Source organism: Pelecanus crispus, chromosome 1 (genome assembly GCF_030463565.1).
Source record: "Pelecanus crispus isolate bPelCri1 chromosome 1, bPelCri1.pri, whole genome shotgun sequence".
NCBI lineage: Eukaryota > Metazoa > Chordata > Aves > Pelecaniformes > Pelecanidae > Pelecanus > Pelecanus crispus.
Genome location: NC_134643.1, coordinates 168,310,339 through 168,335,342, shown reverse-complemented (window position 1 = coordinate 168,335,342; position 25,004 = coordinate 168,310,339). Strand labels below are relative to the sequence as shown.

The window sequence follows — 25,004 nt, the reverse complement described above, 5'->3', positions numbered from 1 at the left end:
TTGCTTTGCTATTTTTCGAATTCCAAAGTATAATGATGGCATGTCATATGCATTTATTCTTTCAAGTCTTTCTCCTCTTCTGCTTCTGACATTGCACAAGGGAATATGTGTTAAAGAACTTTTTCTCCCAGGTTTATACTTAGTATCTAAATAATATATGTTTGGGGATGTATGATAATCAAGAATGGTCCTTCATGGTTTATGGTCTCTTTCAAGAATTACTGTGTAATTCTGTGTACCTGGTGGCATTTCTAGCACAGAGTGACAATGATAAATGCTTTGTCTTTGAGCAGATCATGTTGTAGTGTTGGCACTACACACTGTTCTTTACATTACTGTGTCAGCCTGAAATATTGACCTTGGCTCAGTATTTCAGGGCCAAGGTCAGGGAACAAGGGCTTGCCAAGCGTCTATTCAAAGTGATACTTGATGCTTTAATCATACTTCTTCCATCTTGCTTTAAGGGATTTGATGCTTGAATCTTTATGCTTGGTATGCCAGTATGAGGTACTGCATTTTCTTCAGATTGTTTTCTCCTATTCTTGTTAGTAGAATCTTGTCCATTAGGTATATCATCATCCTTACTATTATTTTCAATTATCTTAGAGGGTTGGGGGTGTAAATTCCCTTTCATATTAATTTTACCCAGCTTTGGTCTAATACCTTTTTCCTCAGGTAAAATCAAAGGAATTAATTTACTGTAACACTGATTGCATTCTGCTCAGTTCAATTTTAGGCTTTCATATTTTGTCTTATCCATAGTGCTACAGAATTGTCATGTTCTTCCTCATGCTGACATCTTTAGAATGTCGTCAGTTATTCATTTCACATCTATCACTTCTCATGTTATTTCAAATTCTTATTTCTGAATATCTTCTGCAGGTCAAATTTCAAGGTAATACCTTTACAGCATCATCTTCCAAATGAAGCGTTGAAGAGGGATAACTTACTTTTCTTTTTTTCAGTCTGATCTTTCAAGAAAGCTTGTGAATTATATCATCTAGGGTGAGAACGGTAATGTGACCGTACCTGCAGAATGAAAAAGAAATTCCTGTGGTCACCAAATCAGACTTCAAGCTTCAAGTTTTTTACTTTCTTGGCAGATTTCCCCCGAGAACAAGATTTTTTTTTTTTTTACATTGATGGGGTGTAACATATAATATGCTCCTAATACAAATTGTTTATGCAACAACACTAGGCAGGTAATTTGAAACAATGAACAACTAGGCACATACAAGGTTAGTTCTTCTGTGGTAGCTAAGAATAGATTGCATTTTCATTATGAAAAAAAGGAAAAGAAGTCTCCAAAATTATGCATTAGATTGCAGGCTATCTTACATAGGCTTTGCTTTCAGCTTACAGATCCAATACAAACTTTTAGCATGGAAATACTGTGCTCTGTTAAGTCATATCACCAGTTTTTCTGTAGACTGGGAAATTCCCTAATACTTTTTTGGTGTGCCTGGAGATCAGCATACAGTTAAGGCCACGCTATCTTGGCTTTTTTCTCAGTGGAAAACAGTACTGGGTCCTGGGGACAATCACGCAGTTTGAAATCGTACTTGCCTTCCTCTGTTCTATGGCTAGGTCAGGCACAGCGACGAAGACGCAGGATCAATTTACTTTGACTTACTGCCCGATTTGTTTACAATTTGAGTAGCCCAGAGATACTGACTTCAAACAATTAAGCAGCCACGCAGCCACCACCACACCCCAAAAGGGTGGCCCTGTGTATTGACCGTGTTGAACTCACTCCATTCGCCCCGCCGCCAGCCGTTTCACCCCCGGGCTGGCCCGGGCTAAGCAGCCGCGTCCTTCTGCAGGCCTGCCAGCACCTGCGGAGCACCCCCTCAGAGGGGCCGAACCCGGGCCTGCAGCAAAGCCCCCTCGCCACAGGAGAAGCCTGGCTGCGGTAGGAGGGGGCAGGCAAAGAGACACGAGATAAAGTACAGGAGCAGATGGGGACACTCAGGGTTTATCTTTCTGCTGGAGGTCTGGGGCCCGACGCCTGACTGAGGCCAGCAGCCCCAGCCGCCATCTCCAGTGAGGGCAGGCCGCCGCGGCCGCTGGCGTCGCTCCGCCTTTCTGCGCACGCGCGGCAGAGGAGGCCCCGCCCCCTTGGCGCAGGCTCAGTGGCGGCGGCGGCTCGCTCCGTGCCGCGCAGGCGCCGAGCCACGCCCCTTTCCCCGCGCTGGGGCGGGGCCGGGCGCCGGGGCGCCCTCACGCCGCTTCCACGTTCGGCGAGCGCGAGCGGCGCGGCCAATCAGAGGCGCCCACGACCCACCCCGGAGAAGTTGGAGCCGTCGGGCCGGGCCGCCGCCGCCACCGCTGCTGTCGCCGCGGGGTGGTGGGGGGGAGCGGCGGAGATGGTGTCTCCCGCGGCCTCCGCCGGCCGCCTGGGCTCCGCGCTGCCCTTCCTGCTTGTGCTCTTCGACCTACAGTACCAGGGTGAGCGGCGGGGGTGTGCGTGCCGTCGGCGGCCGCGGGTGGGGTTGGTGAGGGGGCGCGGGGGGAGCCGCGGCCCGGCCGGGGTGTGTGTGTGGCGGAAGGCGGGGCTGCCGCTTCCCTCCGTGGCCCACCGGGGCGTGGGGCGAGACAGCGTGAGCCCGCAGCGGTGCCTGGCCGGGGGGAGCTGGTGGTTGATCGCCCTCCCTCCTTCCGGGCTCTCGGCGGCGGTCGGGGCTGTTGGTGTGTCCGCCCGGGCCGTGGGGCAGTCGGCACAGCCGCACCGAGGTGCCGGTGGAAAGCGGAGCGGGCCCGGCGGGGCTGCGGCCTTGCCCGTAGGGAGCCGGCGGAGCTGGCCGGGCCGGGGGAGGCCCAACGGCCGCCAGCGCCATGGCGGCGGGGCAGCCCCCGCGGGACGTCCTGGGGTGGGGGGGGTGTTTACTTCTGGAAAGGGTGTGAGGGAGAAGGAGGTGCAGGGCTGCCACCTCATCGAGGCTTTGCGAAGGGTGTGTGGCGAGGGCACCGTCGCTGCGTGCAGGCTGTTTGGTTTTGCCTGAATTCCCGGCAGTGCTGTTTAAGTGCGTGCTTCGTTTTTCCTTGGCCCGCTGGTAGGGTGCCAGCTGCTGTGAGGTCTTGAAAATGTCGTGGTGTCCTCGAGTGCAACTGTGTGACAGCGTTGGCCAGGTCTGTGCCGGCCTTGAATTTCTGACTTCTGTGTGAAAATTGTGCAGTTCCCAAGTCCAAAGGCTTTTTTCAGTGGGTCCTCCTCAGCCACAGCCATTATTAGTGCCAGACCTACAAATTCACCGAGGCTTTTGACAGTTGTGTTTCATTTGTTTATGTTTTTGTTTCGTTGTGGCGGTTTTTGTGTTTTGGGTTCCCCCCCCCCATTAGTATTTGAAGTTCAGCAGAGAAGTTTATCCGCACTTTGTCCGGCCTGTTTACTTTCAGACTACGATGTCAGCGACACCTGTATGGCCAAACTCTTATTCACAGGCTCCTGTTAAATATATAGTTATACAAGCACGCACGTAGAGTTTTGCCTGAGGGACGTTCTTTAAATGGCAGTGGCAGACTGAAGTGGGACTGAAGCTGTTGATAGTCAGAATAAGTCCACAGACTTCAGACTGACCTGGGCTTGACATTAGGAATTCGGTTAATGTACTAAACAAACGACTACTTCAGCTGGCCAAGCGGCAACAGGAACATACCGTGGCAAAGATGCTCTGTAGTGTAAGAGTACATACTGTGGTGCTGAATTGCTTTTTTGGATGTGTATTCTGGTAGTGTTAGAGGAATAATAATAATTGTGGTCAAAGTATGCTCCCCTCCCCCATAAGATTGTAGCAGTGATGCTCCTGGTGAGGATTCTGTATTTGGAGTTACCAAGCTAATGGCTATGTGGACTTACCGAAGCCGCATTTCCTAATTTTGGGCATATTTTCTTAACTTCAGTTAATAAAGATGTACAGCAGTAGAATGAAAAGTGATGGTTCTGGATCTTCTTCACTGAACTTACTAACCTCTTAGTTCATGAGTTCATTTTCCAGAGTATGTATTAGGGAATTAGGGGGGTTACATTATTTAAGTATCTGGATTTTTTTGCCCCCCGTGCCCCGCCCCCCCCCCCCCCCCCCCCCCCAATATTACTGGTCTTTGAACTCAAAAGGTGTTCATATTCACATTTAAATTTGCATCTTGCTGTGTTGATAACAGAAGTCTGCCTTGTGCCATCTGATTCATGAATCAGTGGAACAGTCAGCCCGTATTAACTTTGTATCTTACAGTCGGTATCTATGAATACTAATTTATATCTGGCTTGTAAAGGAGTTCAGTAATAAAGGTTTTCGAATACTTGGTGATGTGGCAGGTTGCAGTTCAGCCCTTACTGTTGCGTTTCCTGAATTATTCCTCTTCAAATATGCCGACTTGTGCTCAATAAGCTCCCATCTGGCACAGATCACCTCTTGCGAAGATTCATCCTTCATGGCTCTTTGTCCACAGTAATGGCAACAAAAAGAGGGTAGAGGAGTATTGTTCCTCTTTCCCCTCTTCCTAGTAGTAAAAGCAAGGAAATGTAATAAGGGGAAGAAGAAATGGGCTTTGAGTATACAGAGCTCAGCTCATTATTGTCAGACCACTAGCCTTAAGTGTTTCTCTCGCCCCCACACCGTATGTTTCTGTCCTGAGTTTGGGAGGTTTTTTTCCTCGCCCCAAATACCAAAGGATACTTGGGGGGGTGGGGGGTGGCTTTTTGGTTTGCCAGTCTTAGCTATATTTACCAGTTTTCTTTGCAAACAGAGGGAGTAAAAACTTGATGGGTGGAAGTTACACATGGCTCACCTGGATGGTCTGAGGCTCCTTGTGAGCCTTTTTGTATTGCTCCTGAAACTGTAGTTGCTTGTCCACTTCTTGCTTTGTTCAGTCTCATCCTTGTAAAGCACACTCACAAACACACATAAAAGCAAAGCCCAAACTTGTTTAAAAATAAGGGTAAACTTAAGACTTATTATGCTAAACACAGGGTCATTCTGACCAAAAAATGCCCCAAAAGCAGGATTTCCCACTCGCATGATAAGACAATCATCAAGCTTTTTTATGTTGATTTAAAAAAAAAAAAAGTTTGGGTCACTGTAATTAAGTTTAGTGACATGCATGTTTCTTCTTTATCTTTGTACCAGAAATAGAATTGTTTCACAGTTGGTACTAATTCTGTTTATTTTCATAGTCCTGTTACCCAGCTTGGGGACAAGATTTTTAAAAAAAAAAAAAAAAAAAAAAAGTAGGTGGAGATTCTGTAGGGGGAAAAAGAGGAGTGTGTAGATGAATGTAAAATCTTGAAACTGTTTTCAAGCTGGAGGGCTTTCTTAAGCTTTTTACAGTGTGAATGTGACTTATTACATGAGGATATAGTTGAAGCTTGTATACTTAGGTACCCACATACTGGCCCCCAGTTATCCTACCAGGAAGATAAAATTTATTTGAAGTGAGTGTATTTAACTGGAAAAGTAGGTTAGCTGCACCTGCTTGTCTTCCTGTGCCTTCTAACTGGCTTCCTTTGAGTTGTAAGGCCTGGTACCAATTCTTATCTGGGAGTAGTGTGCGGGTTTTTGTTTGTTTGGGTGCTTTTTGTTGGGTTTTTTGTTTTGTTTTGGGTTTTTGTTTTGTTTTTTTTTTTTTTGACTCTTCCACTCTTGCATCAGTGCCGGGACTACAGACTGTGAATTTATCCAGAATATCTGACTTGATTTGACAGCTGGGCTCTCATGTGTGGTCATCTGAGGTCCTAGGTGAATAGATAACAATTAGGCAGGCTTTAGATATAGTATTCAAATTAAAATACTTGGAAGTTTTAAAAATAAATGGTATGCTTGCATATTGCTTGCATAAATTTAGTTTCTTGCTGGAGCATACAAAGCTGGTTCGGCTGTGATGCTGGGCCCTTGGTATCCAGCTCAGTAACAACTGTCTGGCTGTTGGAAAGCGCTCTGTAGGGTCGGTTTGTTTTTTCCCTCTGGCTGAACTTCAGTCCTCACGTTCATTCCCAGACCAAAGATTGAATAGGTAACCAAATAGGTTACACAGAATTTGAGTCCTTAGGCTCCTGTGCCTTTGGTAACAGTTTTCAGGTGTCTACTGTGGGGTGGTTTATTTAGAGCAACTGTTCGCCTACAGCCAGAAAATTAATAAGCAATAGATTTATATGAATAAACAGCCCAACTATCATGTCAGTGTACAGTGTTCCTGAGTATTTATGGTAAATGTCACTTTTCATCATGGTTGCACTGACTATATACACTGCTTCTGTAGATTCCCACATCAATTTATGATGCTCAGCAATTTGCAGAGCCAAGTTTTAGTGTATGTCTAGTATAATTACTCTTGTTCTGCAGGGAACCTACAGTCCTTCACAGTTTGCCTTATTTTTTTATCCATGTTGCTCCTGCTTTTGTTATTTACTCTTAATGGTCACCTTTCTCATTTCCTTTACTATCTTCAGTATTTTCAGAGAAAAAGATGGCTCTCCTGCCTAAAGTATTACGTAACTGTAAAACTGTACTGAACATAATGTGTATGAAAGGCACTGAATTGTATAGGTACATCTCGCTGTGGCAAATTGATTCTTGGAGCTATCCTGATGTGACTAGATGTGAAACAAGGACACGCCTACAGGTGCTTGAGAGTCTGTGAAAATTGGATGCCATGTTTAGGTGGATGGGAGATTCATCAAAGAGTGATTTACAGCCCACTTCTAGGATACCACTCCAAACTGACAAATTTTGAAAGATTTCAGATATTCATACATGAGGAGAGACAGGAGGGATGAAGCTTAAGAATTTTTTATTTTAGCTCATGTTAAATACTTCACTCTGTTTATGGTTTGATACCTGATTTGTTGCTAGTATACTTCCAAGCCAGGGAAATTTATGGTGGGTTTGTTTTCCAGTTTTGTTTTGGTGGGTTTTGTTGGAGGTTTTTTGGTTTTGTTTTTTTTTTCCCCCCCTCCAATGCTTCCTTTGTCATTTTAGAGGACATTGGACTACTTGGTGATCAAAGCTGTAAGCTAGAGAAGAAGCAAAATGCTAAAGAAGAATGTCCATTTTTCTGAAAATTGGACATTCACATAAAAGCTACCTTGAAGTAGAATACCGTGTGTGGAAAAAATCACTGTCAAGAAATACTTCTCCACTATGAGTGGAGCTATTTATATTTTATTCAGAGCTATACATACCTAGAATGGATTTTAAAATGCATTGTTTAATAAGGTCTCCAAATTGACTATATGATCAGTAATTGCTATTTTAACTTCATCTATTTAAACAAAAAAAAAAAAAAATCACTGAGTAGAAATTTGGGGCTTATTTTATGGAGTCATTTGCATTAATTAAAAAAGGAATTTGTTTGCTGTCATTGCTCTAAAGCAAATCATTGAATTGAAGCCCTTGAATCCAGTTTGCTGAATTATTTTCAATCTTTTAGCAGATAGAGCTTTTTTCCAGTGGCTACAGAGGGCATTTTGTTCATTTTAGTATAGAGAGCTCAATAATTTTCTTATAATGTGGAATTAAAAGAATTATGAACTGTATTAAGGAGTAGGAAAGGAAAATTGAATTAAGATGCCAGGTACTGAGAGCTTCTAGTTCTAAAACTTTGATGATTTGGTGATCAGAAATCACTGTTCTTTCATTACAAATACTTTGTTGTTTAATGACCTTTCAGTGTGAGAAGTTCTGATACACTTTCCTTCAATCTGTGTAGTGTAACATTTTTATTCAGACTCTAAGAAACAACTTCAAAGTGTTGCTGCATTTTTGTGTTTAAGATTAATTCAAGTGCCTATCTGAATTGGCTTGATAGAAAACCTGAGTGAAAGAAATTGATTCCTAGTAATTGTAGTTCATTGTTCTCTAATGTAATGTATTTATTCAGGATTTTAATGTATTACCTTGCTTAAATTTATGCATAGGATATGCTCTTAGTAAAAGAAAACTGTTTATAGTGTGGAAGTTTTAATAGTCATAAACTGGTAAGTTGTAGTGAAATTCTGTCCTGATTTGAAGAATGCTGGGAGCAGTACGAAGGAAAAAAAACTCTGTGGCTGAGTTGATGTATGTACAGCATGTACTTGCACTTAGCTGCTCATTTCTTTTCAACAATAGTTTTTCCCTGTTGGCTGAGCAGCAGCAATTTATTGGCTTTAAACTAAAACTGGCACTTTGAAAGCATGCCACTTTAATATGATTTTCATCCTACTGGTTAAATGAAAAGGGAGTGAGAATTTTAATTGCTTATCAAAACTTGCACTCTGGAAACAGTTTGCCTTGGAAATGATAAAGTGCAGTAGATGAGAAGCCAATCTCTGCAGTAGCTAACAGTTCTCAGTTGAGCCTTAAGTTATTGGTAGGGCCATGAAATTTAACTTAAAGCCTTTTTATGTTTGCTATGTGTGCATTATAATTGTTTTTCCAGATTCTTTTGAAATTGAAAGCCCTCATAGAAATGTATTTTGTCAAACTGTGTTTTTATAGTTGATGTATAAAGCTTGATGTGCAAAAATATGTTCTAAATGCATAGACAGGAATAGAAATGCATGTTTGGCACTTTCTCACAATGCGGTGCTTGACAGTGTTTATTTACTTTGACATCCTTTTTGGGGCAGGGGAGACATACTACATGTTTATTAGGCTGCAGGTTGTTTTAATACAGGAAGACGTGACTTCTGCCTCTACATCAATAGCTGTTCATTATATATATTATCACTGTATGTGTTTGGTATAATTAAAATGGTCACTCAAAACCTTGATCTGTTTGTTTTTCTTTAAGGGGCTGAATGTGGAATAAATGCAGAAGTAGAAAAACAACTTGAAATGGGAAAGAAGTTATTGGCTGCTGGACAGCTAGCAGATGCTTTGTCTCACTTTCATGCGGCTATAGGTACGTATCTGAGGAAGGTGACTCTTTTACTGAAATACCTTTGGATGAGGGTTTTTTTCCCCTACTATGGGCTTCATTAAGTATCCTGCTTTCTTGCAAATTGCATTTCATGAGTCACAGAAGTTGGGGCACCTTTATGGAGCAGTTTGGACAGGAGCCAACAGAGATGTAGTAGAATATTTATGCTTTGGCTTCGATAAAATAAACGGTTAAATTCACTACGTGATATGTGAACACTGTCACGGCTGTTCTGCAGGCTAGCTGTATGGAAACAATTATAACTGACCGTGGTGTCGTTGTATCATTTGATGAGGTATTCCCTCTATCGAATCCCATCAAGATTAGGTTTTATCTTTATGAAGTTTTTTGAAGTATGTCTTTGAAAGGTTGAGTTTATCCATGCTTTCTTCTCTCCAGTGCTGTAAAAAATTCAACATTTAAAATAGTCTCTCTCTTTTATCTTTCTTTTTAAAAATTAAATCGTGAAGTGGGTGATACCTCAGTGAAACTGATGCTACAAGTTTGAAATACTGAACTGGTAGTGAAAGGTGTATTAACTTTCCCTCTGTTACACTCAACTAGTGAGTGAGTTCTTGTTTTGGTGACCTATGTTTTCAACAAACTTAGGAGTTAAATGTTTGCTTCTATAAATTTTAAAGCGACTTTGCTGGTTAAAATCCTTGAATTGAAGCATAGAGACAGACAGCACCAGTAAAGAGCAGTGTTCATTAACACCACAATTTCTCAATTGGATGGGGGTTTTTGTTTTTTTAAATTGTTGGACTTTGTTATAAAGTGAACAACTGCATCATTTTCTCTGAGAAGAATAATACCAAGGTGTTACACAGTAATGAGTGATGCTATTAAGACTTTTCTGTTTATGCCTTGGTCTAATAGTGATATGTAAATGAAATATCTGCTGATTCTGAGCTATTAATATTTTCTGTGAGTTCTCCAAGATCAACTTCCCTTATATAAAGGGAGTGGAGGGGGTAACTTCTTCTTTTCTGCTCTATGGAAGCTCCTCATTACACCAAGAGGCAGTCTGCTATTCCTTTTGCCTTGCGTGTTGCTGCCAAAGTGTTTCTGTGGGATCTGAGCAGAGTTAGTGTTACAGCGTGGTTTATTCCTTTATTATTGGTTAGCAAGCTTTAACTTGGATGTGGTGAAAAGTCCGGTTCAGTCTGTGGCCATGCAAAGGCAGCAGCGGTGTGAGGTGGGATGAGCAGTGAGGTGCCTGCATGGGGTAAAACGCTCTGCTTCGCCAGCAGTGCTCGAGCAGCTGGTAGAGCTATGGTGTGACCACCTCTGTTGTGACCTTGATGGGATTCTTGATGTTGGTTTCAGTCTGATTGCCTAAACTTTCATCAGACTTCTCTTTCTTCTTTGTATTTTGCCTTTTTGAAAAGATTTTAAGCACGATTTGCCTACTGTGTTTGTAGAGGAGGGGAGAAGAAATGTCTCTAATCTTTTTTGCCTGTACTGCATCATTGTAGACTGAGGTAAATAGATCATTTAGTCTTACCTTAGCCTATTTTTCTTTTTTGCAAACATCTGAAGTAAAAGAAAGTTACTGTCCATTTTCTCTCTCTTCAGTTAAATTTTCAACTCTTTCTTCAGTCCCGTCAAGTTGATGGCTTATGCCTTGTCTCTGGGTAGATGTCAGTTGCTCTTTGTTACTGTTGCTGGGGAACTGAGGCAAAACCACATTCTGACTGTCAGAAAGATCATCATCTGGTGCCAGAATGTGCTTCCTGGGTTAGCTTTTACCTATCTTTCATCCTTTGTGTGTTAATAAAGTTCCTTAATTTCAGCTATTGATTTGCCCCTACTCTGCACATCTGGTTGTATGCAGTAGGACTTAATACTTCCTTTTTTTTTTTTTTTTAAACATAGTAACATTTGACTTTACTTGATGTCCATAATGCTGGCGTACAAGCATGGGAGTTATTATTAAATTTCAGTGCTGGATGTTAGCATTTCCACTGCCAGGACATTGTAGAGGAAGAGTGCAGATACCTTCTCCAGTGAGAACTGAACTAGTGTTTTGGTAGCGGAGGTGGCCAGCTACGAAGCTCTGTTACCAACCATAAGATTTTTGGCAATGCTATTTGTTCCATTTATTTTAAAGTTCACCTTTAACCTCAAATGAGGTGAGGAAGAGAAATACTTGTTTTGATCCTCAGATATGGATGTTCTTGTCTACAAATTATGGATTTATGGTTTGTTTTGCTTTTTTTTTCCCTCCCAATAGCACACTAAAACATTTATTGTCTTCCACTGCATATGGTCGTTTGGGTGGTCTAAGTTACTTTTCCTTGAGAGCTCACAGTAACTGTCATCTGTTTCTTTGAAATACTGCATAGAGAAGAATATTAAGAAAATTCTTCTTGGTTTCAGAGACTGATGTTTGTCTCCTGTAGAGGTGTACATATATGTGCTAGCCTAGAGAGTGTTAAAATTGCTGGATCTTGGAAGTTTGACCAGCAGACAACATGGAATGTGTGGGCCTTGAAGTCAGCCTTCAGGTTTTGATAATGTACATGAGTTTGTCTGCCATTGAGAGGGGGTGTTGGTGCTCACTTGAATATTAAAGACAGAAGTTGCTGCTGTTTCAATGGATGGTGTAAAGGGTTTATGTGGCTGTGACAACACTGGACTAACATATGGGTCATCTTGGGATTATTTGCTTCTATCCTATATGATGGACAAGGACTGGGATGGAGAATGATGAATTAACATGCTTTCAAATGTAGGCCTGCAGTTGGAGATAAAGGGTTGGTACGTAGTGGCTGTTTTCCTGTACAAAGCTGAAAAACATGTACATATTTCAACTTCAGTGCTCTTTAATTATTTGGCATTTACTGTGTTTCTGTAAATCTTTATTGTTAAATAATCAAACTGCATAGAAAATATTGCTTGGATAATGTTACAAATGTTGTGTTTTATTGATAAATACCGCTTTTTCCAGTGGCTTAAAACAGGTAATACATTTTTAGTCATTACAGTTTCACTGTACCCAAAGTTTCAGTTGCTTGGAGATAGTATTCTGATTACTGTTTGTTCACTTGCAGAGGGAGACTCTGAGAACTACATTGCTTATTACAGAAGAGCAACAGTGTACTTAGCCATGGGCAAATCTAAAGCAGCAATTCGTGATTTAAGTAAAGTGGTTGAGTTAAAGCAGGACTTCACATCAGTAAGTATTACTGGAATTGAAAATTGTTCAAGCGTGAAAAAAAAATCTGCTTTGAAAGAAGGTTTTTTTTCAGATTTTGCTAAGTAGAAATAGAAAATACGTTATCACTCAGAAGGCTTTAAATAGGATAAAATAATAGCAATGGTGTATGTGCTTGAATTTGCTATGCTGAGTACAGTCTAGGCAGTTATTCTAACAACTGATAGTAGTTTTATTAAGTTCATGTTCCTCGTGGGTGTGTGCTGAACACTTTCCTTCTCACTTCTCTCTGTCGCCAAGGCTATGCCCTCTGAGAGCGAGGAGGGGAAGAGAGTGTACAGATGCCTCTGTTTTTCTCCTGTCTTAATCAGCATCTGATTTGAGGCATCTCTTCTCCACAGGAACTGTCCTAATCTCACTGCCTTCCTGTGGAATCATTGCAAGTTACGATTTACTTACCCCTTGCTCACTTCTGCTTACCCTGTGCGGAGACTGCCTCGTTAGTTGGAGGCTGATGCTGGAGTCCTCTCCATCTGATTCTCTTGTCTCCTTTTTCTATGGCAGTGACATATCCTGTATAGCTTACAATGAAGGAGCAAACATTAAATTCATTGTTGTATGAAAATATTCTTATAAATCAAACTCTTCTAAATCATTAACTTGTCTTTTTACATAGCTTCTATTATTCTGAAAGTTCAGTGGAAGAATTAAATGTGGGGATTGTTGATTATTATTTCTGCTAATTTCTTAAAATCTGTAAGCAGTTCTAGTCGAGAAAGTGCTGTAAGGTAAACATTCACTTTGTTTTACACAACTCTTCAAATGAGTTCTTTCCATGAGTTGCAGCTGCCCATAAAAACTGTGGCTGCTTTTTGTCCCTCAGTTCTGGTGCAGAGTGATCCTCTTACCATTGAAGAGGCCTCATAAGAACACTGTCAAATTGAGAAGACAAAGAATGGGTGTTATGATCTCTGTTTCAGCTTGTTAGCTGTCCTAAAATTAAACTTTTTTTGTTGCTGCTAAAGGAAACTGAAGCTTATTTTCATACTTCGCTGAATTCCAATTTGTAAATCAAAAGAAATGATCTTATGTTTCATTTCAGGCAAGATTACAGAGAGGACACTTACTGCTCAAGCAAGGAAAATTTGATGAAGCAGAAGATGACTTTAAAAATGTGGTAAGTTGGAGGCCTAAGTTGAACTACATCACTGCCTTTAAGGTTGGGTTCTGAGCCAAGGTCTCATCTCAACTGTGATGCTCTAGAGCATATGTGTATGTATACCTGAGTTTGTCTTTTCTGTTCTTTAAAGGTATTGTAGCTAAGCTACCTTGTATGAATAAATGACTGATAAAGTTGCAGTGCAGTGATGAAGATGAAATCAGAAGGTGTTCCGTGAAGTAGCAAAGCACTTTGAAAAGTCTCTTTTTTTGTGTGTGTGCCTGGCACTTCATGATCTCTGCTTGATGATGCCTATACTAGGGAGCAATCTTCATTCAGAAAGAAAGGATAAGTGACATGGGACTCAAAGTACGTAATTGAACACTGCTTTACATCACTGTATTCAGGTCACCCTGGGAAATCACTAGGGGCCTCATGGCTCAACCTTTGAAGGTTCCTATCTCTCTTCACTGATTGCAGGAGGATCCTGGGCTCTTAGTTTAGTCACTGGGCTGTTAAAACTCAACAAGTCTCTGTGGCATCCATCTGCATGTCTTCTCATCTGCAGAGGAGTTCTCTGTCTTTCATGAATGCGTTGACAATTCTTTCTCTCTGTAATCAGGAAGTGCCCAGAGTTCCCATACAAACACGGCTGGATATTACCCGCCTAAAATTCACTTGGGTTGTTTTTTCTTTCAATGGATATTTTGTGCATTTTGGCCTAATGCTGCAAAAATAAACTGGTCTAACCCTAGAACAAAATTCCTCAGAGAGTATGTGAAACTCGATTTCCTCTCTGTTGCACAAAATTTCTGTAAGCGTGAGAATAAATAAGATTCATTATTATTCTTGCTTACTCTTGAAGAGTTGCTAGTTTGAACAGCTTGCGTGTCCCTTATGCCAAAATAAATAGGATTTGCAAGTGTAACTGATGCTGTCTTGTTGGCTTTCTTTGAAATGTGATGGAGAAAGCAGTTCTGTGTTGCAGATTACAGATGTTTAATGGAAATCTTGCTAGTGAGTATGTATGACAAAAAACCAACAGTTATACTGTACACTCTGCAGGGCAGTTGGAAGGAATGGCTATTGTAGGTATAAATGCACCAGGCAGTCTTTGTTTATAGCAAAGCTACAGTAGCTTATTCTGAAATTCATGTAGCAATGCCTTCTCTGGCTGCTGCTGCTTCCTCAGGAAGTTTCTTAGGAGTGTGTGGTCTGCAGTTGCATGTCTGATTGCAGTGCAGCCTTGCTGTTTGCAAATGCGGGAGAATGTCATAGAATCATAGAATAGTTTGGGTTGGAAAGGACCTTTAAAGATCATCTAGCCCAACCTCCCTGCAGTGAGCAGGGACATTTTTAACTAGATCAGGTTGCTCAGAGCCCCATCCAACCTGACCTTGAATGTTTCCAGGGATGGGGCATCTACCACCTCTCTGGGCAACCTGTCCAGTGTTTCACCATCTTTGTTGTGAAAAATTTCTTCCTTGCATCTAGTCTAAATTTACCCTCTTTTAGTTTAAAACCATTACCCCATGTCCTATCGCAACAGGCCCTGCTAAAAAGTCTGTCCCCATCTTTCTTACAAGCCCCTTTTATATGTTGAAAGGCTGTAATCAGGTGTCCCTGGAGACTCCTCCAGGCTAAACAACCCCTACTCTCTCAGCCTTTCTTCATAGGAGAGGTGCTCCAGCCCTCTGATCATTTTTGTGGCCCTCCTCTGGACACAGGTCCATGTCTTTCCTGTGCTGAGGACTCCAGAGCTGGACGCAGTACTCCAGGTGAGGTCTCACCAGAGTGGAGTAGAGGGGCAAAATCACCTCCCTCAACCTGCTGGCCACGCTTCTTTTGATGCAGCCCAGGATATGGCTGGCCTTTTGCTCTGCAAGCGCACATTGTTGGCTCATGCCCAGCTTTTCATCCACCAGTACCCCCAAGTCCTTCTCTGCAGGGCTGCTCTCAATCCCTTCATCCCCCAGCCTGTATTGATACCGGGTGTTGCTCAGACCCAGGTGCAGGACCCTGCACTTGGCCTTGTTGAACCTCATGAGGTTCACATGGGCCTACTTTTCAAGCTTGTCCAGGTCCTGCTGGATGACATCCCATCCCTTGGGCATGTCAACTGCACCACTCAGCTTGGTGTCATCTGCGAACTTGCTGAGGGTGCACTTGATCCCACTGTCTATGTCATTGATGAAGATATTAAACAGTACTGGTCCCAGTGTGGACCCTGAAGGGACACCACTCGTCACTGATCTCCATTTGGACATTGAGCCATTGACCACTACCCTCTGGATGTGACCATCCAACCAATTCCTCATCCACTGAACAGTCCACCCATCAAATCCATGTCTCTCCAGTTAGAGAGAAGGATGGTGTGGGGGACTGTGTCAAAGGCCTTACGGAAGTCCATGTAGACCACATCCGTAGGTCTTCCCTTGTCCACTGGTGTAGTCACTCCATCATAGAAGACCTCTAGGTTGGTCAGGCAGGACTTGCCCTTGGTGAATCTGTGCTGGCTGTCTCAAATCACCTCCCTGTCCTTGATGTGCTTGAGCATAGCTTCTAGGAGGATCTGTTCCATGATCTTCCCAGGCACAGAGGTGAGGCTGACAGCTCGGTAGTTCCCAGGGTCCTCCTTTCCACCCTTTTTAAAAGTGGGTGCAATGTTTCCCTTTTCCCAGTCACCAGGGACTTTGCCTGACTGCCATGACTTTTCAAATATGATGGAGAGTGGCTTGGCAACTACATCAGCCAATTCCCTCAGGACTCTGGGATACAGGTCCCGTAGACTTATGTATGTTCAGGTTCCTCAGGTGGTCACAAACCTGATCTTCTCTTACAGTGGAGGGACTTTGATCTCCCAGTCCCTGTCTTGCGGTCCATCCCCTCAAGAGGTGTGGGAAGACGGAGGCAAAGAAGTTGCTTGTCTGTTGTTAGCAGTTTGCCAGTCTTGCTCATTGGGGGGGGACACTTTCCTTTCTGGCTGTCATACCTGTAGAAGCCCTTCTTATTATTCCTTGCATCCCTTGCCAAGTTCAGCTCCAGCTGCACCTTGGTCTTCCTCACCCTATCCCTACACAACTGGGCAGCGTCCCTATACTCTTCCCAGGATACCTGTCCCTGCTTCCACTGCCTGTGCATTTCCTTCTTGCCCTTTAGTTCGACCAGCAGGTCTTGACTCATCCATGCTGGTCCCTTGCCGTCCTTTCCCAATTTCTTACACCTGGGCATCGAGAGCTCTTGTGCTCTATGGAAAGTGTCCTTAAAGATCTGCCAGCTCTGTTCTGCTCCCTTGTCCTTGAGGCCAGTTTCCCAGGAGGTCCTATTGACTAACTCCTTGAAAAGCTGGAATTTTGCTTTCCTAAAATTCAGGGTCCTGACTTTACTCTTTGCCTGACCCATATCCCTCAGGACTGTGAACTCCACCAGTGCATGATCACTGCAGCCCAGGCTGCCTCCAGTCTTGATGTCATCAATTAGTTCACCTGTGTTGGTGACCAACAGGTCCAGTAGCGCATCCCCTCAGGTAGGTGTGTCTATTACCTGGCTTAGGAAGTTGTCGTCTATGCATTCCAGGAGTTTCCGGGATTGCCTACCGCTTGCCATGCTACTTTTCCAGCAGATGTCAGGGTGGTTGAAATCCCCCAGCAGGACGGGAGCCTGCAAGCACAATGCTGCCTGTAGCTGGAGTAAGAAGGCTTCATCAATAGGCTCCCCTTGATCAGGCAGCCTGTAGTAGACACCAGTCACAAGGTTCCCTTTGTTGCCTCGGTCTCTGATTCTTACCCATAATCTTTCAACCTGCTCATGGCTGTTCTTCAGAGACAGCTCTTCACACTCTATGCATTTCTTCATGTAGAGGGCAACGCCTCCACCCTTCCTTCCTTGCTTGTCCCTTCTGAAGAGCCTGTAGCCATCGATAGCTGCACTCCAGTCATGGGATTTGTCCCACCAAGTTTCAGCAATGGCAACTAGATCGTAGCTTTCTAGCAACACAGTGCTTTCCAACTCCTCCTGTTTGTTGCCCGTGCTGTGTGCATTGGTGTAGAGGCACTTCAGCTGGGCTGTTGGCTGTGTCATCTTCTTAGAGGAACACACCTTAATTCCTTTGAGGTATCTGTTGGCTCCTGTTACCTCAGGAGCCCCTGGCTCATCTCCATAAAACTTAGTGTGCTGTAGCGTAGCCAGCATGTCTTGTAGCAACAGGCTGAGGGCCCTCGCTAGCACCCCGTCCCTCTAATCTTGGTGTGTCATCTCACAGCTTGTTATGGGCAAGCCTAATATTGTCCCCCTTCCCCTTTAAGTCTAGTTTAAAGCTCTGTCAATGAGCCCTGCTGGCTTGTGAGCAAAGACCCTCTTCCCCCTTTGAGAAAGGTGAATCCTATCTGATGCCAGCAAGCCTGGTGCTGTGTAGGCCATCCCATAATCAAAAAAACCAAAACTGGGGCAGTGACACCAGCCATGGAGCCATGTATTAATAGAATGGGCCTGTTTCTTCCAGTGTCGCTGCCTGCAACTGGAGGGAGAGAGGAAAAAATAACCTGTGCTCCAGATTGCCTTACCAACAGTCCAAAGGTCCTGAATTCTCTTTGGATCGCCCTTGGACTATGTGTTTTGGCTTCATCGCCACCCCCATGGAAGAGCAGCAATGGGTAATAGTCCAAGGGTTGTAGCAAGCCAGGAAGCTTCCTAGTAATGTCCTTAACCTGGGCCCCAGGGAGGCAGCAGGCTTCCTTAAGAGGAGGGTTTTTCTGGCATATTGGACCCTCTGTTCCCCTCAGAAGGGAGTCACCTACAACTATAACCTGTCTTTTTTTTCTTGTGGAGGTGGCTGTGATATGAGGGGTAGGCCTTTCTGACCCTGGCAACATCTCTGGTGTAGATGGATCACCATCCACATCATCCATTGACTGCCCTTCCACATCCAGAGCCTCATACCTATTGTACAGAGGCACCTGGGGAGGCAAGGTGGGTAAGGAAGGAGTTCGCCTGCCACCACGAGTGTGGACTTGCCTCTGTTCACTCCTTTTCTTTAAGCTACTGCCTTCAGCCTGGCAGGGGCAGGATACCCTTAATCTTGGTATTTTTCTGGTGGCTGTTTCTGTCTTGGGGAGGGCAGAGCATGGTTCCACCAGTCTGTCTCTTTCTCAGACTCCCTGATGCTCTTCAACCTTTCTATTTCCTCTTACAGCTCTGCCACCAGGCTAGGCAGATCGTCCATCTGGTCACACCTCACACAGCTGTTCTCACTACTGCCATCTGTTACCTGTGAAAGGCTCTGCGCTCCTTGCAGCCTGAGACCTGGGTGTCTGCATGTTTTTGTGGGAGCTTTGTCTGGGTTGCCACATCCATTCTGGTGAGTGCAGAGGATATGGCTTTCCCCTGGGTGGATACCATAGCTAAGCTCCTTCTGAGAGGGTGATGACCACCAATTGAACTCATCTCTTGAACTGGAAGGGTGACTACACCCTTCCTGCACACCCTGCCGCACAAACTGCCGTGCCATGCCCTGGCTGACGCATCACGCTCTGTTTGCCTGCTCTGTTCGCAGTGCTCCTGAGGCTGTTTTTTATCGACATGGGGGTGGTCACTCAGCTCTGATCAACTGAGGACATAGTTGCTGCAATAGCAATTATATTAGTGTTGATTCTGAGTTTGTGTATGCATCTCTTTGCAGTTACTGTTTCATGGAGTATTGCTTCATACTACATATGGAAATGCCTCTTCAGTCAACTGTCAAGTAGCTTGCCTTTTTTCCAAACCAGGTGCAAAAATTTAGATTGCTGCCTTTGGTCGGTCAGGTAGTTTCAGTGTTCAGTCAAGTTTTAAATCTGAAGTAGAAAAGAGTTTCTTCTCAGAAGGTGACATACAAAGATACCATATTGGTCCTAAATCTTGCTTCTGGTTTCCTTGATTCTGTGGATAATATTGCCTACGTACTTAAAGAATATGGCAAGCAGTCTCTTTTGAAGAGCACAATTTTCTGTTAAATATAGTATCTTCAAGCAAAATAAGCCAATATTAAAGTAATCCTTTGTAATAGGTTATTTTATTCATACGGGGGAGGGGATTAAGCTGTCCTACATACTGTGACTCAAGTAGAATAACTATGTATTTGAGATATTTCCCTTATTTTCTTCTAAATCTTTCAGATAGTCAATCTGATTATTCTACTAGTTCTCTGTGTGTCTAAAATACCTAGTTTACTCTGGCAGTATGTATGCATCTAAGTATGAAATTGCATTTAATCTCAAGATGAGAGGAAGTCAGAGTCACAATACTGTGAAACTTATTAACATTTCGTGTTTCTTTGGGGTTTTTGTGCATGTGAGAGGAGGGGAGAGAAAGAGGAAGGCTGTTAGGGATTGGATGTCTTTTCAAATGATTTCAAGACTTGTACATCCAGACTCTATCTTTGCTACCAAAAGCGACAGGGGAAAGGTAAATAGTAGCCACTAGGAAGCTTTGACTCATATTGTGAGTTGTCAGGAGTCAGAAGGAATAAGTTGTACCTTGAAATGAAAGTTGCTTCTACTACTGGGGCTGATATGGCCCAAAGAAATGCCAGTGGGATCTCAGTAGCTTTTTAGGCTAAAATTTAGACATGGACTTGGATACCTAAAATTGCATGTTTTACATGTGAACAGAGCATGTAATCTATGATTCTGCTCTTTAGGTGAGTAAATGTAGTTCAGGATATGAACAGCCCTCTAGCCTCTCACTTTGGCTGGATATCAGCTGACTAGAATGCTCTCACTCTGGGTAAGCCTGTAGCACATCAACAAACTTTGTTGTCCAAATCTGGACATAAATTGGGGAAAAACGTTGGCCATCCTGCATTAGTAGTGCCGAGGCTTTAAATCTGCAGTCACTGTAAGTCAGTAGGCATGCAGTCATATGTTTGAGTCTGCAGAAGCTGAGTATCTTGAAAAGATGGGATGGAAATGCTGTATTAAAAAAAAAAATAAAAACAAATCTCCACCCCATTCATCACTCTTCACTGAAAGGGAAGTCTTAATTTGAAGAAAAATAATTCACTTTCTTTATTGCGTAGCGTTTCAGGACATTATCTAGAATAGGTGGTCCTGAGGATGTCATATGCTTACAGAAATTAATTGTGGGATGTTAAATATGAGAGTTTTTACCTTCAGTGTTAAGTTTTTTTTCCCGAGGAAATAGTTGTGCAGATGAGATGGGCTCTTTTCTGGTAAAGCCAGCCTTTGAAGTAGATTGTATGCCCTTGAATGATAGTAGAGGTGTTGTTATCTCTTGTGTGACTTCACACAAGGGATTGTTTGTTTGGGTCAGGTGTTGACTTCAAGGGAGTAGATCAGATTTTAAAATATTCCCCACTTTTGAGTTGGAGAAACCAGGTCAGGGTGTGGAAACTAATGAGAGTAATTTTACTTGGACCGCTCAAGGACAGACTTGTAGGAGTGAGATGGCTCGTAGTTTGCTGTATGACACTTGCATTAAGAGTCAGTGTCATCAGTGTTGCTTTCTGTGTCTACCAGAACTGCAAGGTGGCTGAAGTAATGAACAGTCTGAAAAATGCTGTTTTCTCCACTCTCTCTTGGCACCATGCTCCTTGAAAGGGATCTCAGCAGATTAGCAGATGCAGTCATTTTTGAGGGAGGGAAAGAGTAAGAAAAATTCAGCCCATCTAAAGGGAGGGGAGGGTGACAGGTAAACTTTCCCAGCTTATAACAGCAGCAGTTTTGTGTGGAGCTTAAGAATCACTGAAACTATTCTTTACATATAATAGCAAAACTATCCTTCACTGTATACTTGTGGAAAGAAAAATGTCATACCCTTAAATTTTTTCTACACAGTTTTATAGTATGTGGGAAAAATGTCATAAGCACCCTAAACCTCTTTAAAGTTAAATGATTGCTAAGCAGAGCAGTTGCTCTGTTTGGATGTTTCTACCACCTGTGGCATATCAGTACTGGCTCTCTCACAAGGCAGTGTCAGTATGAGAGCAGGCAGTGGGAATGCCTGACTGGAAAGGATGGGAGTGCTCCTTTCAGGAGCAGAGCCTCTTGAGACCCCAGCCTTCATGCCTTATTTTTAGAGTGCTCTTCCCCCTGCACATGTACTTCCCTGTTGGCTGAAAGGTGTGATTCAGACATAGGCCTTGACATGTTAAGCTGTTAAGCAATACTACATTTCTAGAAACCTCTCCTTTTGGCCAACAGATGCACCAAGCTGATGAAGTTCCTTACATTGGCCTTTTTTTTTTTTTTTTTTTTTCTGTCTACAGAAATACAGAATCACAACTCATTAATCTTTAGAAGCTCTTTAGCTTTTTCCTTTGCAACTCAGCTACCAGTTTAGAAATTTAGGACCTAGAGGGTAATAAAACTTATAGAATCGTCTAGGTTGGAAAAGACCTTTAAGATCATCCAGTCCAACCATTAACCTACACTACCAAGCCCACCTAAACCAATCAAGGGTAGACTAGACTAAACCATATCCCGAAGTGCCACATCTACCCGTTTTTTGAACACTTCCAGGGATGGTGACTCCACCACCTCTCTGGGCAGCCTCTTCCAATGCTTGACCACCCTTTCCGTAAAGAACGTTTTCCTAATTTCCAGTCTAAACCTCCCCTGGCACAGCTTGAGCCCATTTCCTCTCATCCTATCACTAACTACTTGGGAGAAGAGACCAACACCCACCTCGCTACAACCTCCTTTCAGGTAGCTGTAGAGAGCAATGAGGTCTCCCCTCAGCCTCCTCTTCTCCAGGCTAAACAACCCCAGTTCCCTCAGCCGCTCCTCATAAGGCCTGTGCTCCAGACCCTTCACCAGCCTTGTTGCCCTTTTCTGAACACGCTCCAGCACCTCAATGTCTTTCTTGTAGTGAGGGGCCCAAAACCAAACACAGCATTCCAGGTGCAGCCTCACCAGCGCCGAGTACAGGGGGACAATCACCTCCCTGCTCCTGCTGGCCACACTATTCCTGATACAAGCCAGGATGCTGTTGGCCTTCTTGGCCACCTGGGCACACTGCTGGCTCATGTTCAGCCGGCTATCTACCAATACCCCCAGATCCTTTTCGGCCAGGCAGCTTTCCAGCCACTCCTCCCCAAGCCTGTAGCGTTGCATGGGGTTGTTGTGACCCAAGTGCAGGACCCGGCACTTGGCCTTGTTGAACCTCATACAGTTGGCCATGGCCCATCGATCCAGCCTGTCCAGGTCCCTCTGCAGGGCCATCCTACCCTCGAGCAGATCGACACTCCCACCCAACTTGGTGTCATCTGCAAACTTACTGAGGGCACACTCGATCCCCTCATCCAGATCATTGATAAAGATATTGAACAAAGCTGGCCCTAAAACAGAGCCCTGGGGAACACCGCTCGTGACCGGCTGCCAACTGGACTTAACACCATTTACCACAACTCTCTGGGCTCGGCCACCCAACCAGTTCTTTACCCAGCGAAGAGTATGCCTGCCCAAGCCGTGAGCTGCCAGCTTCCCGAGGAGGATATTATGCGAGACGGTGTCAAAAGCTTTGCTAAAGTCCAGGTAGATGACATCCACAGCCTTTCCATCATCTACCAGGCGGGTCACCAGGTCATAGAAGGAGATCAGGTTGGTCAAGCAGGACCTGCCTTTCGTGAACCCATGCTGGCTGGGTCTGATCCCCTGGTTGACCTGTACTTGCCTGTGGAGTTCGCTCAAAATGAACCTCTCCATAATCTTCCCCGGCACCGAGGTCAGGCTGACAGGCCTGTAGTTCCCCGGGTCCTCCTTCCGGCCCTTCTTGTAGATGGGCGTCACGTTGGCAAGCCTCCAGTCATCAGGGACCTCCCCTGTTAACCAGGACTGCTGATAGATGATGGAGAGTGGCTTGGCGAGCTCCTCCGCCAGCTCCCTCAGTACTCTTGGGTGGATCCCATCTGGCCCCATAGACTTCTGAGCATCCAGGTGGTGTAGCAGGTCATTAACTGCTTGAACAGGTGTCAGCAGAGGGGTCTGATACTTGTGTTCAGAGTGCCCAGGATGGAACGGGGATTAAGCAGAAGTCCTTAGGTGACTTTAGACATTGCTCACAGTATATGAATAGTATTTATTTCTCTGCTCCAACTTTGGTTGAGTGTTCATATGCTTTAAGATGAAGTTCCTTCTGTTTGGTTAGTAGTTTCTGAATAACAGAAGTCAACAGGACAGATCTGTGAGCACATCAACATTCATGTCTAAGGCCTCAATCCATGAAAGCCCTGGAATATTTATTTTATGTTTAAGCATGTGATTTTTAGTGAAAATAAAAGGAATATTAGTATACTTTGGTTGATGGAAGGCCTTCTGAAAAGGTGACAAAAGCAATGCAAGTCCTGGCAGCCCTTTGTATATGCCTTGTAATATTGTCTGTGGCCCTGCTTGTGTCTTAGAGAAAATGACAAGCATTTGAGCTGCTGAATTCTGTAGAAGGCACAAAAATAGATCAGAACTTCTGCCTAGTCTATTGGAAATTGTGGAAAGGACCAAGTTGTCATATTTCTTTTAAATTCTCTTAATTTTATTTTTTAGACTGACTGTAATGTTCACAGTTGCAGTTTGTTGTGATAAATACTGTAAATTGAGGCATCCTAAATATGCAATTCTGTCTCTCTTGCAAGCATAAACACTTAAAAGCTGGAAACTGAAGGTGCTGCTCCCAGCTCCACTAGATGTCAGCCAAGACCAAGTGACTGAGCACTGTACATCTGCAAATTTTTGTTTTCTAATCTAGAGAATACCTCAACTGTTGCACAGTACACTGGACAATAGTTTCCCATGGTTGTTTGGTACGTGTAATGATACTATTTTGGATGTAGGTGGAGGAGACCATCTTATGGCACTGTAAGTTAACCTGATCTGAGTAAGTTACTAGGCAAGCTTGGTTTGAGTATTTGAAGCCCTCTTAACCAGGTCAAAATGACATTAGATTGTTTCCAGATACATTCCTCTGTGGTACTGTGGTCATCTGTAGCTTCCTGGGTAAAGAATAAAAGGTATTGAAATACTCCCTTGCTTTTTTTCCATCTGTCTAACATCATAGTTGTGTTATCTAATATATTGTTCTGCCAGTTCAGAGCTTTCCTTTGTGCACTTGTCTTGAGTGCATGGATGTCTTGATCTTAGATAACACAAACCATGGACGTTCCTTCAGTTCCCCTCAGAATGTCTTTCACAAGCCTAATCAGTTTCTTTTCATTGTCTGTGTATTTACCAGTGTGAAAAACAGGAAAAGAAAGCAGTGTTAGAATGTAGATGTATGCCTATGTTAGTGGCACTGGACCGCTGTAAGCAAGGCGTAGAAACAGCGTCTCTAAGAACACTTGGGTTTTTTAACAATAGTTTGTTTTTTAAACAACAGTATGTAAGAGTTTTTCAAGTTGATAGTGTCTGTGTATAATACATACTAAGATACTCAAATGCTACAGGTGAATTGCCTGTATCTCTTTAAACTATACTCTTTGAGAGTATGGATTTTGAGTTGTTGGCAAGGTGGCTGTAACTGTTCTTCATTAGGATTCCTGTGCTAAATACCCAACCTTTTCCTGTATTGTTAATGGGCCATTGCAAAGGAAGATCTAGGACTGTGTAGCTGGAAAGCAGGACAGGCTGTGGTAAGCCATTGAATTAGCTTAGCCATGCTTTTGTAATTCTTCCCTATACTTACGAAAAAAAATCATGAAGTGAAAAGTCCTTACTAAACTTGTAGCAAGTGCCTCCTGCCTATTATGTTCATGATTTCCAGTTCCGTCTCCTGTAATGGGGATCCTTTTTTTTAAGCATG

At 43.5% G+C, this 25,004-nt stretch overlaps 1 protein-coding gene across 1 annotated transcript in view; it reads left to right on the top strand.

Annotated features, from left to right (window-relative positions):
* Positions 1-2,366: 2,366 nt before the first annotated feature.
* Positions 2,367-25,004, top strand: part of DNAJC3 (DnaJ heat shock protein family (Hsp40) member C3) — a 43,552-nt gene continuing 20,914 nt past the window's right edge. The window contains exons 1-4 of the mRNA XM_075714743.1: positions 2,367-2,448; positions 8,770-8,880; positions 11,955-12,079; positions 13,161-13,235. Coding sequence (XP_075570858.1) covers positions 2,367-2,448; positions 8,770-8,880; positions 11,955-12,079; positions 13,161-13,235 — 393 coding nt within the window. The remainder of the gene's footprint in view (positions 2,449-8,769; positions 8,881-11,954; positions 12,080-13,160; positions 13,236-25,004) is intronic.